Source organism: Artibeus jamaicensis, unplaced genomic scaffold (genome assembly GCF_021234435.1).
Source record: "Artibeus jamaicensis isolate MK-2021 breed Jamaican fruit bat unplaced genomic scaffold, CSHL_Jam_final scaffold_754, whole genome shotgun sequence".
In the NCBI taxonomy this organism is placed as follows: Eukaryota; Metazoa; Chordata; class Mammalia; order Chiroptera; family Phyllostomidae; genus Artibeus; species Artibeus jamaicensis.
Genome location: NW_026522054.1, coordinates 6,616,927 through 6,631,514, shown reverse-complemented (window position 1 = coordinate 6,631,514; position 14,588 = coordinate 6,616,927). Strand labels below are relative to the sequence as shown.

The 14,588-nt window shown below is 52.3% G+C and overlaps 1 protein-coding gene across 7 annotated transcripts in view; it reads right to left on the bottom strand.

The window, feature by feature from the left end:
* PTPRC (protein tyrosine phosphatase receptor type C) overlaps positions 1 to 14,588 on the bottom strand; it is a 94,021-nt gene that overhangs the window by 29,512 nt on the left and 49,921 nt on the right. For 4 of the 7 annotated variants that reach the window (XM_053659572.1, XM_053659570.1, XM_053659571.1 and 1 more), the window contains 10 exons: positions 13,225 to 13,347; positions 12,472 to 12,549; positions 11,313 to 11,339; positions 9,038 to 9,256; positions 7,826 to 7,957; positions 6,664 to 6,801; positions 5,000 to 5,110; positions 3,582 to 3,665; positions 2,479 to 2,637; positions 1,154 to 1,362 (listed from right to left, as the gene is read on the bottom strand). In XM_053659572.1, the coding sequence (XP_053515547.1) occupies positions 1,154 to 1,362; positions 2,479 to 2,637; positions 3,582 to 3,665; positions 5,000 to 5,110; positions 6,664 to 6,801; positions 7,826 to 7,957; positions 9,038 to 9,256; positions 11,313 to 11,339; positions 12,472 to 12,549; positions 13,225 to 13,347 (1,280 nt within the window). The remainder of the gene's footprint in view (positions 1 to 1,153; positions 1,363 to 2,478; positions 2,638 to 3,581; positions 3,666 to 4,999; positions 5,111 to 6,663; positions 6,802 to 7,825; positions 7,958 to 9,037; positions 9,257 to 11,312; positions 11,340 to 12,471; positions 12,550 to 13,224; positions 13,348 to 14,588) is intronic. The other 3 variants (XM_053659569.1, XM_053659574.1, XM_053659575.1) reach the window with 2 other exon arrangements.

The window sequence follows — 14,588 nt, the reverse complement described above, 5'->3', positions numbered from 1 at the left end:
AGGCGGCAGTTGTAAAAAAAAAAAAAAATCAAGCACCAGAATACGGAAACACCATCTTTTAAAAGACAGGTACACTCAAACTCTTTCAAAATGCAATTCTAAACTCTTTAGAAATTACCAATAAGAGCACCTTCATAATCCGCTCATTATATAATTTTGTCAGTCATTGAGAAATTAGCGATAAGTAATATAGACATGAGATACAGTCAACATTTTATAAAAGTTTTAACTTTCTTTAGTTAATTAGAAAAAGAGAACTACATGGCTGAAAAACTACCAGAAGAACATCAAAATAAACCTACAAAAAAGAAGAGCAATGAAGTCACAGTAATAAAAAAACACCTTTATTAGTTTATGGTGGTCATAATGATGAATAAAGCTCAAAGGACGGCCCCCTACCAAGGTGTGAATGGGGGAGTGGAGACTGAATTGCCATTGGAGGCTCGGGCCATGAAGAACACAAGTCTGGGGTGGGGGGAGAGGGGGAGTAACTCAACAATGATCTCCTCATTTGAATTTTAGGACTGCATTTAAATATGATGTTTGCCTATAATTTTCCAGAATAACTTAACCTTATTCAACAGATGAGAAAAGAAAGTTCTGGAAAGAGAGAGGAGCATTACATGTTGATGATATCATAATGCTATGTGATAGATCGATCATCTAAAGGTAATATATTGGTATATTATTGAAGGTCAAAAATATTTGGACAGGTTTAGCTGGTGTAGCTCAGTGGACTGAGTGCCGGCCTGTGAACCAAAGGGTTGCAGGTTTGATTCCCAGTCAGGGCACCTGCCTGGGTTGTGGGACAGTTCCCCCAGTAGGGGGCGCTAGAGAAGCAGCCACACCTTGATGCTTCTCTCCCTCTCTTTCTCCATCCCTTCCCCTCTCTCTAAAAATAAATTTGAAAAATCTTTGAAAAAAGAAATTCACCTTAAACAATATTCTGACAAAATATTTGCCTTAAAGTCCTGTTTTTGCTACAGTGGGGGAAAGGTTGCGGTTCAACTTTTAAGACTTTTACAGGGTGATTGCCTTAGACTTTTGGGCTTCTTGTGTCCCCGTGAGCCAAGTTCTGCGTTACTCAAGTGCTGCGTAGTGAGCATTGCAGTGCTTGTCAGGACGGCAGTGAGCACAGAAACGATCATCTTACCTCAAAGAAATATTGTGTTGAATAGCTCAGATCTTTCACAATGAATCTGCACTCTTCCCTTGAGTGACGTTGAACCTCAGCACCCCCAGTCTTGACTGTCAGGCTGTAGTTTTTTTGGGGGCCGTAGATGTGGTCGGGTCTCTGGCAAGTCACTAGCATACTGTTATCTGACATCGGCGAGACGATGATGTCCTTGACCTTGGTGGGGGCTGTCGAAAGGAAGCAGGATTGACTAGTCATGTGGTAAATGCTTGCTGGACGCTGTGCGTTTACCACATAAACGCTGTTAGGTGTTCCTTAGGGGGTACGGAGGAGAAAGTTCCAGCAGGACTTCCGTGAGAAAACTGGAACAGAACATTGAGGAGTAAACCACCTATTTGTTCAGGGACCATGGCTTCTGAGTTGAATTCGAAGCCTCGGGCGTTCCTGCTGCCCTGCCAGGAAGATGCCCCGCCAGGAAGATGCACAGAATGGCAGGACCGAGGGGAAGGGAGGAGAGGGGGGCGGGTGGGAGTGGGGGTGCAGGCTGCCCTGCGTGCTGCCTGAGGCCTTCTTTCTGGGACCCCACGGCAGCAGCTGCAACTGGTCTCTGTTTTCTGGGATGTCACAGAAATCCAGGATTGGGACAAAAGCCGAACTCTTGAGAACCTGGATGTTTTCAATCAAAACCTCAAGGGCATTAAGAACATTTTATGTCCAGCCTGGAGTAAGACAAGCTACCTTCATGCCAGCGGGGCCCTCTGGGGCCACCCCTGTCGGCTTGCCCACGGCGCCTCCAGTCTCCCGAGCTCCTGGGCCTAACAGTCACCTCCGAGCCAGTGTAGCTCAGGGCCTGGAAACCACGGAGATTCCAGGCCGGTGACAGAGAGCCCCAGGTGCCCAGGGCAACCCAAAGACAGAAGCATGCTAACGAGACAATTTTGTTTGAAGAGGCGTTGGGTCAGGGAGGCGGAGGTCAGCCCGGGAAGGCGTTGTGAGCCGGGTGGCCTTGGGTGTCTGGACACCAAAGACCGCAGTGGGCCACACCCCTCTAATGTCTGTGGGTCAGGGACCTCTGTGCCTGGAATCACGCGTGTGGCACCAGCTCATTCGCCCTCATGCTTTGCTTTTGTAGTCCTTACGATTGTAGCTGAAGCACACAGAGGGCCCAGGAAACATTTCTAAATCATTGTTCTTTAAAAACCACAAGCCTACATGTAAAGAAATAGGCCAGATCCAGGCATTTCCCGAGTGAAGCGTGAAGACAGGGATACCACGTGCTAAAGTGCTCCTACTTTGCCCTTGCCATTCTTAGAAAAAAGGGGGCAGTAGAGCCTGTAACTTACGTGCTTCTTTTGTTTGAAATGTACATGTTCTGGGAGGCCCCTTGCGCGGCCTTTTCCCCTCGACGGAGGCGTACACAGTGACACAGTACTTTGTATACGGCTCCAGCTCCCGCAAAGCACCGCTGTTCTCAGTCTTGCTCAGTTTATGGCAGGAGCCACCTCGGAGAGGAAGAGAAAACATTTATTAAGTCTTTACGAGTCAAGAGTACCACTCACTTAATGTGACGTCTACCCGACGTCCTTTGCAGCCAACCGGAAGCCCAGTGATTGAGAAAATATGTGTGAGTATATCCTTGGTGTTCAGAAGCACATGCAGTGACCAGCGATGATCTTGAACCAATTCTATGGTGATAAACAAAGGCAAACATTCAAAAATTATGGTTGCATGTAATTCACTCGGTAAATAAACAATTTAATACGTCGAGGCCCGTTTGTGAAGACGGTCTTCCCTTTCTGAGAGAACAGTTCACAGTGGATATTATAGAAGTCTTGACTTGTGACGTTTGAGAAAGATGATTTTTTTAAGTGAACCTTTTTCTAATACTTAACCTCCGAACTTGGACCCTCGCTACGAGCTACTGTTGGGGGTTTTAGATGCATGATCCAGTCGACCACGAATAACCAGGTCTGCTCGACAGTAACTGGTGGCGTCTGAGAAATTCGGGGAAACATGGCACTGGCAGTAAAAACGTGAGTGACCTCTTAGTGAAAGATGGGGGAGGCTGAATGGGTGGAAGGGCAAAGAGAAAACCATTAGGAAAGCAAGGACGATTCAGGATCGAGGGACCAGCCCAAGTCAGATGGTGGATGCTGGCTGGGGAGTCACGTGAGTGGTAGGACTTGTTCAAATATGTTTGGACACTCAGGCACAAGAGTCAGCATTTGTGAAGATGAGAAATCACTGGCTACTGACGGCTTCTGAGTGGTCCACTGGCATCCAGACGAAGGGTTAAAGGACAATCCCAGTGGCCCCCTGCTACCAGACAGCAGTTACCATGACAACGGTATTAACACCATCCACCCTGGCTGGTGTGCCTCAGGGGGGTGGACACTGTCCCACAAACCAAAGGGTCACGGGTTCAACTCCCGGTCAGAGCACATACCTGGTCTACAGGTCAGGCTCCTGATAGGCATTTGGGAGTTTTCCTTGGCTACATCCATCTCTTGGCTACATCCATCTCTTCCTTCTAAAAAATAAATAAGTAAAACCTCTTTGAAAACGTTAACACAGTCACGATACACATAACACACAGGTCTCTCCACGGGCCAAGCACTGTTTTAAGTGGTGGGAAGGAGCGCCCTGGCCATCGTGATTTTACAGATGACAAAAGTGGCGACCTTGAGCCAGGTGGTCCTGTCTGAGCCGTCCTGGGGCGTCCCCGGGCCACACTGGAAGAAGAAGAGTTGTCTTGGGCCACACATCGAACACACAAACGCTAACAAAAACTGATGAGCCACAAGCGGGTCCGTGCGTAATCTCAGTGATGCCGCCGACACGGATAAGCCACAAAAGTCCTCACATGACCACCTCATTACGTGGCGGCCCTTTTGATAATCTTTTAAAATCATTGAGCAGGTCCCAAATTTGGGATCACTAATATAGAAAATGTACACATCGAAGTAATAAACCTTAGTGTAAAACTCAGTAATAAGACTAGGCAATGTTTTAAGTAAACGCACAGTTTTGTGTGGGGCCCACGTGGCGTGTGGGCCGCGGGTTGGCCACCCCGCCTTCGGCAATCTATGTGCGACCTCACAGGCAGGAAGAACAAAGCCCGATGGCCCTGGGCATGGAGGCTCCAGGTCCACTGTGTGTTCTGTCTGGTGTGGACAAGGGACAAGGGTCTGCAGGGGGCCCGAGCTGTCTCTTAGTGTTGGCCACCTCGCTTCTGTGTCCCGGCCGGCCACGCCCGTGGACTTGCAGAGACTCCGTAGGAAAGATCTGGTCTGACATGTGCGCAGTCCTTGTCTCAGTGACACAGCCACTGTCTCCGTGTCACCACGGGCTGCTAGACAGTGAGAGGAAGGGTGTGCTGCTGCCTCGTGAAGGGTCTGTTTCTCAGAAACCCCCGAAGCTGGAGTTGATTGACTTAACGCCCACCATTCTAGATGGAAATGAATTTTGTTTATGAGGTTCCGCGAAGCTTTTATCCTAGCCAGTTTGACAGCCAGCGTTTTGTGGGGATCGAGGTTCGGAAGGTGTTTGTTCGTGAGCCTGAACCATGAGCTTGAAGCAGCGTAACTCACTCCCATGCATGATATTTGGAGGTCAAGGCTGTCTTCCAGAGATAGCCTTTCTCCAGCCTTTGGAGCATGGATATGGGCTTTGGAGTATAACTGGGCTTCGGTCATTTCAGGGGCTGGTGAAGTCACGGCGATCGGACGGGGGTCTGGAACACGGCCCACAGGTGGCAGGTGACCAAGGCCATGCAGAGGGCTCACTGCCTCAGTCCCCGTGTCTAGTGCCTTCCCATTCCTGGTCTCTCTTCCCCGACACGGGACTGCCTGCCGTGTAAATTACCTGGCTTGCAGCAAAGAAGAAAGCCACGAAAGAAAGTCGACGGAGGTGCCCAGGTGACCTCTGCTGCTTTGTCAGATCCAGTACAGGTCAGGTTCTGCAGCTGCCCTGGCACTGCGGAGAGAATGAGGAGAAAACGTAAAAATGGAGATGCGGGGAAAACATCCTTCACATTGTAAGCATGCGTTATGAATAGCCACATTTTAACGAATGCAGGATTAATAATGACATTGTAAAAAAGACACTGGTCACATCAAATTTGCTTTTGAGGTCCCTTAGCAGGGTCACCATGACCGGAGGCAGTCCACCGACTCACAGATTATCTGGGGACCCTGCTTTCTCTCGTGCATGTCACAGTCCAGCCACCTGGGGTTTCTGGACTGCCCTGTGCCGAGAGCTCTGTCACCGGCAGGGCCGATGACACATCAGTCACAGTTGTTATGCGAAGTACCCCTTCTCCTCGCTTCCAGGACTTGTCGTCGGGACTTGAGGTGAAGAAGAGGTAAGTGCTCGCATCAGAGGCAGGGGCACGCAGCTCGGGGGCCCAGGGGGGAGGGGCCTGCAGCGTCCCATCAGGGTCCAGACACACAGGGCTTGCACCGCCCCAGTCAAGTCACTGCCCAGACACCCTCGGGCCTGCTTCCTGTCCCTGCGCATTTGGTCCGTCCCTCACCCATTTCATCCAGGACAGGGGCTGCCTGGGGCCAGCCCTCGACACGTGGTGGCCGAGTCCACAGCCCCGTGACGCCGGTCAGTCCCCTTACTCGTCAGTGGCAGTCCATGGAGAGGGCGCGCCACCTCTGACCTCTGCACCCTCCGCTGCTGGCCGTGGGCGTGGCTCCCGGGCCTTCGGCGACGATGAAGGGAGCGGCGGTGCATATGTGTGTGGAAGTCCTCACGGGGGCCCGTGCTTTGCTCTCTTTGCTGTCTGGAGTCGCATCTCCCAGGTGACTCATGATGTGGAGCACCCTTCCCATGTGCTTATGGGCCATTCATGTGTCTTTTTTCTTTTCTTTTTTTTTTTTTTGGTCAAGCGTATGTTCGAAATGTTTGCCCAGTCTCAACTAAGGCACCCAAGTCTCATTTTGTATTTGAAAGAAGTATTTGGATTTTGGAAAAATGTTCTTAGTTTAAATAAATTAACTGTGGCTATTTTTTCACAATGTATGGCTTGATCTTTTATTTCCTTAATGGCTTTATTCAAAGAGCAAGAATGTTCCATTTTGATGACGTCCAATCAGTGTAACTTTAAAAATCATTCCTATTCTCTATGCCCTCTAAGAAATTCTTGCTACTCTCAAGTAGCAAACACATCTCTCTCATGTCTTCTTCATCTAGACATTTTATGGTTTTTATCTTGAGTGCGGGTCTGCAGTCCATTCTGAGTTAACTTTCCTGTTTGTCCAGGCCCCCAAGAGGGGTTGCGCTCAGGCGGAGCTGACCGGGCAAGGCGGGCACCGCGGCTCACATCAGCCTGCGGCACACGGACCAAATGGCAGCCGAAACTTAACCCAGGGGGTTTATTTCTACACTGTGCTCCTAACAAGGTGACACAGGTGTATTTCTGAATCCCTTTTCCCGAATCTGCAACGTCAATTTCTGTGATACTCCAAGAATCATAACAATATAAAAAAATTTTGATGTATATATGTAAGTACTGGACTCACTCTCAGATTCTGTCCGAACAGTCTGATGCTTTTTAGAAACAGAGTAGTTCTCATAGAGCACTTCTGACGTACAGTCGTGATCTGTACTAGGTTGAAGGTTATTTAGTTTAATTTCCTCCTTATCTGAAGTAACATTATCTGAAAGAAATAAATATTGCATGTGAATGTATTAACACAATATATCACATACCTTTCTTTGTAGATTTCCTATTTATAATTACTATCTATTGGATTGCAAACCTATGCAAGTAGCAAAAATAATGAATAAAAGATCCTGAAAACTATTAATCACAATGCATTATTTTACCACACTCGATTTTAAAGAAAATACCGGGAATTTTAGTGAATGTTGAGGATGTGTCTTATTTAAGTGATGGAATCAGCCCGTGGCTCTGTGTTCAGAGGTGAGACCGCACCTGAGGTCGCTGTCACCTAACAGACAGCTATCAGGTCACCGTCTCATGGGCGTTCCGGGCCTCGCTCTCCTCACGCTTCCATCCCAGCTGCTCGTCCCTCCTGTACTCACGCCCGGCAGGGTGGGTGTCTGTCCATCTTCCCAAACACGGCCTAGCAAATGGCTTTGTGCAAAGGGAGGGAGGTCCCACCTCAGTCGATTGAAATGAGGAGGGGTTCAAAAAGCATTCAATCAGTAATCATCAGCTGGAAACGCCAGCTCAGTCACGGGCCCCCACTCATTTAAACCCAGACTCAGATTCCCGGACTGCTCTTTCCCGACCTCCCTTTCATTTCCACGGTCTCCAAGCACTTTGTGAGTTTTGCTGGCGGCGGGCTGGCCAGGTGAGCTCTGGTGCCGTGCGACCCTGCGCTTGCTCCCCTTGCCCTGCCCTGGTGGTGGTCGCCCTCCCTCCTAACGCTCCTCTCTGGCCGCCTCGTCCACGGTGCCTTGCGTGGGGCAGCTGCACATGAACGGACTTCTACTAATTCAGGAGTTTTTTTTGGCGGGGGGAAGATTTGTCTGTTTTATAAAGTTGAGTGCTGTAGACAATACAGTGATCTGACCCCAAACAAACCAGAGAGAGAGAAAGAAAGGAAGAAGAGGAGGAGGAGGAGGAGGGGAGGGAGAAGAGGGAGAGGAAGCAGGGAGGAAGAAAGGAAACAACTTCCTCTGACAAAAATTCTCGGATCAATACTGTGTTCTTACCACATTGATGCCTGTACTGAAGTTTACTTTTGTTACAAGTGAAGTTTCCCTGAAGTTGCCAAATTAAGCAAATAGAAGTGTCTGTGTCTTCCTGATCCTGCAGACATTTCTCCAAATGGAAATGGTCAGGACCTGTCGCGAAGGAGAATCCAGAAGTAGGTGGTTAACACGTCGCACCGAGTGCCCTGGCCCGGTCACAGTCACTGAAATTCCATTCATGACACAGAAACTCTATTCAAGACAAGCATTAAGATTGCTTTGGAAAAACTCTACACTTGGGGTTTTGATTATTGTGTATTCTTTCTTTTAACATCACACATTTTTGTAACATGTTATTTCAAACCTATGCTACTTTGGAAAAACAGAACCCGACAAATGTCTAGATAAAATTGCATGTTTGCACATTTCGGAACACTCGGTCCATCTTAGTTCCTTATTTCTGCCTTCCCTTTGCTCCATGTACCCTTTGATTTTTCACTGACTGGTCATCACACAGAGTTCGGGGGCTGCCTCTTAAAACCTTTTTAAAAAGTTGTCACTTTTCTGTTTCTAATGGATGACTTATTTCAGTAATCTTTAGAGCAAGCAAGTAAGTGAAATCACATTTGCCCAGAAAAACACTAGACTCGGCCTACTTCTGTGTTCATTAATGGAGCGGTCACCGCGAATGACGACAGGACGCCAGAGACCCCACACTCAGCCGTGGTCCCTGCCACCCTTTCTCAGGCGTGTCCCGGGGTGGTCGGGGAGGGGCCGCGGGCCCTGCTCTCAGCAGAGGATGCGCCAGAGACTTCTCCTGAAGGCCCTCCCGGGACACTACCCCTCCTTTCCTGTGTGAGAGTAGCATTGAGTCCTTGATGTGGCACCCCCCCCCCCCCCCCCCCCCGTGCATTCTAGACACACCCACACTGAAAAGCATAAATAGGAAGCAGAGGAGAAAAAGTGAACTCTGGAGGACAGTCACCCCGTGGGCGAAGTTAGTTAGAGCGACTGCAGGAACTGCTCTGCGGGGGACGGTAGGGAGGGCTAAGGACCCACACAGAAGGCTTCTCTGGGTCTCTCCTTTCTGCTGGGGGAGCAGACCCAAGAGCTGGCCCACTCTCGTCCTGCTAGCTCCTCCCCTCAGCCCTGTCCCATCACCTGGTGACTCCCGGGCGTCCAGGACAAGCACCGTTTTTGTCAATATACAAGTAGCCGTCAATTTCCACTTACCTGGTGGGACGTGTAATGTTAATTTTTTGGGGGGATCAGTGCATGAACGGTGGTGGATGTTAATACTGAGAGTTCTACATTCATCCAGGCCGGAGATCTCTCGGTTTACACATGACTCAGGGGAACATGTCACATCATCACTGACTTTTAATTTTGCCTTAAATTGATTATTTCTGCTGTCAGGAAGATAGGTCACAGAGATGCCTGCAAACTTGTCCTCTGAAAGAAGATGAAACAGGGGGGTTAGTTTTATTTTTCAGCACAAAATAGACCTACATTTAATGAGAACTCCTTAACACAAGCTTTCAAAAGCTTGTTCAGGGAACACCCCCAGGAACGTGGATACAGAAGGGACACAGCCGGCCTCCTCCCCCGCCCGCCGGCGAGCATCTCCCCTCCCTCCCTCCACTGTTTGGCCAAAGACCCCCGCTCAGGTGCCCATCTTCCCGTCTGGACCGGACACACCGGGAGAGCAAAGGCCAGCCTGCCGGGATCCTCACTGTCCGTCCAGGTGCTTGCCTGACACTTGTCACTGGGGGCAAGGGGTCACTCATCCCGGTTGAACTGATGACTTAGCAGACAGTGTGTCTGACACATTTCTTTTTGCTTTTCGGTTCCCTTTGCATTCTAAAACGCCATTCTCGCTCTTCCATTCCTCCGAACACGGGGGGCATTAATTACGTAGAGACCCCAGGCCTCTTCCTTCCCGGGCTTACGTAAAATTATGGAGAATAAACCCTCCTCGGTGGCTTTCTCAGGGTCACTCCCCATTCTCACCTTTGCTGAAACAAATTCTGGTGACTGGGCTAACAGTGCCCTTTCAACGAATACTAACATTCGCTCGTTTATTAATGCAACGAAAATGAGTAAGTCCTTAGCATTATGCTCAAGTCACTGTCCAAACTGCTAGGAATATGAATGTTTGCTCTTTGACGAGCTAGAGTGTAACGTGGAGAAGGGCCCGGACAGAAGCTGCGGAGGACTCGGGGACACCTCACGCGGGATTATGCGTGACGTCACATGAAAGTGGACACAGAGAGATGTGTTCGGGCTGGAGGAGAGCCTTTCCCAGGAGGTGACTGAGTTTGCAGTTTATTTAGTTATATTAAAAGTATCAGAGTGACATAGGCTGATAAAATCCTATCGTTTCCAGGGCACGGTTCTATGACAGCCTCATGCGCTGCTGGTGAGACTGTAAACTGGTGCAGCCAGGATGGAAAACGCCATCGGGGGGCGTCCTCGGAAAGTTAAGAATAGAGGTACCACGTGACCCAGCCACCCCGCTGCTGGGAAACTGGAAAGCATTTATTCGCAAAGATGTATGTGCCCGATGCTCCTGGCCGCACGGAGACAGGCTGCGTGAAGACTCGGTGTGCGTCAGCCCCTCGGAGCACCACTCGGCCCCCAAGAAAGGCGGAGACGCCGCCATTTGTGACAACACGGGTGGCCCGGGAGACTGTCGTGCTAAGTGGGTAAGTCCGAGGACGTCAAGAACCGTGTTAGTTCTCATTCGGGTGTGGGATACAAGGCTGAAGACAGCGGCTGATCGGTTCGCGGTTTCAAACGCGATCAGAAAGTAGGAACATAGATGGAGTTCCACCGCAGAGGAAGGGGCACTGTGTGTGGCGCATCTCCATGCTCCTGAAGTGAGGAGGGTGGGGGGGGGCCCCTGGGCATAAAAGGTCATGTGCACCGAGCAAACTCAGGGCGGCTGCTCTGCACGCCAGGCCCAGGGCCCCTGCCCACGGGGCGGCAGAGGGGGACTCGGAAAGGAGGGCTTGGCCCAGGCCCCGGAGAGGGACTGGGCTTCCACTGGGAAGTGGGGGGGCCTAAGGTGTCCTCTGGTACTGGCTGTGCGTCAGCGAAGCAAGATGGACACACAGACGGACACAGGGACGGACACAGAGACACCGGCGCGGTTTTTCTGCCCCGGAAGCCTGTCGGCAGCACCCACATCTCGTTGGTACCCCCACACTCGCTCCCGCGCCCAAACAGCCTCGCCCTCATTCCATCTCACGAACCCCTGAAGGGAAGGGAAGTGGCCCCCCTGAAGTTGTTTAGCGTGTGATTGCCAGTCCTGGGCCGACGGGGACCGCCTCAGAGCCCCCGGCCCCCGAAAGGGAAGGGCGCAGTCTCCTCCTGTGTGGAAGTCGCCGTAACCGGAGCCAGTGAGCGGGGCCTGCTGGGGTCTCGGAAGCTCGACCGAAAGAAGGAAAGAATGAAAGAAAGCGCCCTCCGGAAACGCCACAAGCTGCCTCCGGGTGGGCAAACTTACCGCAGGACGGCTTGGGTGCAGTTGTAACTGTAATAGAGAAAAAAAATTCGTGTTACCCTGTCTCTGCTCCAGTCATTCGGGGGTAGGGGGCCACGTGGGGACTGTCGGGGTAGGTCTCACAGACCACACAGTGCCAGCCTGGACAATTTGCTAAACGAAGGGATTGGTTCTAGGAGATATTTTTGTGAATTCACCCAATCGACACAATGGCGGGAAAAATAACAAGACCTTTTGGGGCTCACGTCCGATTGTGGCTGGTGACCCACAGTCGGGAACAGTGTCCAGGTCCTTGACCCTTGACTGCTCTCAAATTATAGCTGAAATAATTACAATCTCGGGTGGCCGACCTTTTGGCGTCTCTGGGCCACACGGGAAGGAGAAGAGTTGTCTTGGGCCACCCACTAAATACATCGGGCACGTGGTCACGAACAGCATCTCACCCCGTGTTAAGTAAATGTGTGAGTTTGGGTGGGCCCCATTCACAGCCACGCTGGGCCGCGGGTTGGACGCCTCTGTGAGTCTCCACAGTTCGGTTTGTGTGAAAACATCTGCGCCTAGGCAAGGGTGGTTTCAATCTCTCTTTGGCCTTTGTAAACTCTAAAACATCGCTCTCCCAACAACTGGAGACGCATCCTGTGTGACCGTCACATTTCACAGAATGGGGTGGGAACCGAGCCAGCTCTGCTACTCTGGACTTTGAGCTGCAGGACCAGTGAAAGGAGGGTGACCCCCCGTGGGCACCCCGACAGCGGGCCTGGCTGTCCCTCAGAGGCGCTGCCTCGGCTCACGCCGTGTGGCTGGGGCCCCCACCCTTGCTACTCATCACCCGGATGGCGGCGTCCAGGGGCAGCATTGCCCTTTTTCACAGCCCCGCCCTGAGAGAAAGACGCCCAGGTCTACGTGGACATTGCTGCCCAGGTTTTTCATAAAGTCACAACTCCTGGGGGTCGCCACCAGAGGGTCGCTATGGGCTATTACCTCATACACACTCCAGACATTCTAGACACTGTTTCCTGTCGCCCCCCCACGGCACAGTGCCGTGCCCCCCGCCCCCAGGACTACACCCCTCGCCGGGACGTCTCAAAGGAAGGGCCCCCTGGGAGCGCGTCCCAGGCGCGTGCCGGTGCGGTGGCTGCGTGACTGGGGGTGAGGCGGTCACCTAGGGCTGTGGTAGTGAGTGTGGGGTTGTCTGCTGCAGGTCTCTGAGGGGCTGAGGTGGCCAGGGTCGTGCCCGGGTCTGCAAGGAAAGGAACAGAAAAATGAGTGTTAACGCGTTGGCCGCGGGGACGGACGATGGGGAGGGAGACGCTTGGGCGATGAGTGTGGGCTGGTCGTGTCTTTGCCTGGGGACCGACCAGTGCCATTTTCAACAGAGGCTTGTGCCTTGAAGGTTTTTCTCCATGAGGATCTTTAAGATCACTGATAGTCCACAGAATCTGAACTAAATGCTGTATAAACTGACAGCCAAGGAGGGGTTGGCTCCTGGGCGTGACTCTCACCTGGTGCGTGAGCGTCCCCAAGTCCCTCCCTGTCTGTCAACCCCAACTCTCCTTATTGCAATTCCTAATAAAAACTGCCGGTTACTTTCCTGTACTTTTCATGTCACACCGCACTTTTTCTATCTTCAGTCCTCACCACAGTCTGGTAAAATGACATCATTGTACCCATTTTACAGGAGGGAAAACCGACACGCAGGAAGTATCAGTCCTGTGTGCCAAAGTCAGCAATCAAAGGCACGAGGCTTTGGTCCCAGGGCTCCATCCACCCTTATAACATGAAGGAGAAAAATAAAATGTGCCCAGAAACAGCTTCCTGGTGCGTTTCTCTTGCCGTGGCCACACCGAGCGGCTGTGTTCAGCTTTCAGGGTTCCCTTTCTCTACCGTCACCCAGCCCCCCGAGCGCGGGCCCGACCTGAGGAATTGGAGGTGCTGTCGGAGATGCGTGTGGGTGAGGCAGCCGGGCTGCTGTGTGCGGGGCTGGGGGCGGCGGTGGCTGCCGGGGAGGCGCCGGAGGGGGCCGAGTCTGCCGGAGTCCCTGCAATCAGAAAGGCCGTCAGCGCTGTCCCTGGGTCCTGCCACACGGGGGTGGAGGGGCCGGGGCCAGACAGCAGACGTGGGCGGGATTACTGAGGCGGAGCCGGGCAGCAGAGGACCGGTCCCTTCTGTCACACCCCGGGTCTGCATCCTGCCGATGTTGGGGCGCAGCAAGGTGGTGAGAGAGGGGAGCTGAAGGGCCGACAGCCAGAAATCCACAAGGCTTCGCCGGCAGAGCCTGAATGTTAAATGTTTGGGACCTCGGGGGGGCGGCTTAGACAGACGCGGAACCCAAATTACAGCGGAGTGATAGGGGGCCCAAGGGCGGGGACAGTGCTCTGGGTGTCCCAGGCATAGGGAGGGGGTCCCTGGCACAGCTACTTAGTTCTGTTTTTCTTAAAATAGGGCCGAGCCTTCTCCCGCACACACAGCTGTGGAGCTCCAGGTATTTCCTGTCCTGTGAGGGTTACCATTCTGCTCTCACTCCGTGGGCTCCCCAGCCAGAAACGTCCAACTGGGTTAGAACCAGAGGGGGCCCCGGCCCCCTGACGTCATGATCCTCCTTTTCTAGTTGTAGGAGAGCCCATCAGGGCAGAATGAGCGGCCGCAGCCGCAGAGCTCGCGTGTTGTGTGGGGCTGGGGCTTTGCTTGGTCGAGTGCAAAGCGCCCCGCGCCTGACCGGTCACCCAGAAGTCCAGCAGAGGTGGCCAGTGCATGCGCACTGGGCGGTCGTCATGGCCAAAGCCAAAGGATGACAAGCCAGCCCCTGAGTGAGGTTGTCAGGCTGCTTCCCAGTCACTGTCACCCTCCTGTGACGTCACCGTCACCCTCCAGTGATGTCACTGTGCTCGGCTCCCTGATATTTGCAGCTCGAATCTCCCCAGGGTGTCCACAGAAGGACCCGGCTGCCTGGTCTGAAAACGGCAGCGATGCTCACTCACGAGGGCCTCGTGTGGGCACTGCCTCCTGTTCACAGGGACACCCCAGTAGGACGGGAGAGGCACCTTCCAAAATTTTGAGTCTGGGGTCCCAACACTGTCTTCAAAAGCCACTCCAGCCCCTCAGGGCACGAAACCAGCAGAGAGGCGAGAGAGCAGCCTGCAGGTCCCCAGAGGAGGACCCGACAGGACCAGACCGGGCAGAGGCTTTGTGTCCTTTCAGAAGAGGTCCACCCAGAACCGACCCTTGCTGGAGTTGGCAAACCAGCCTTTGGGGTTTTCTTTTTCCCAGAGACCCTGGTGC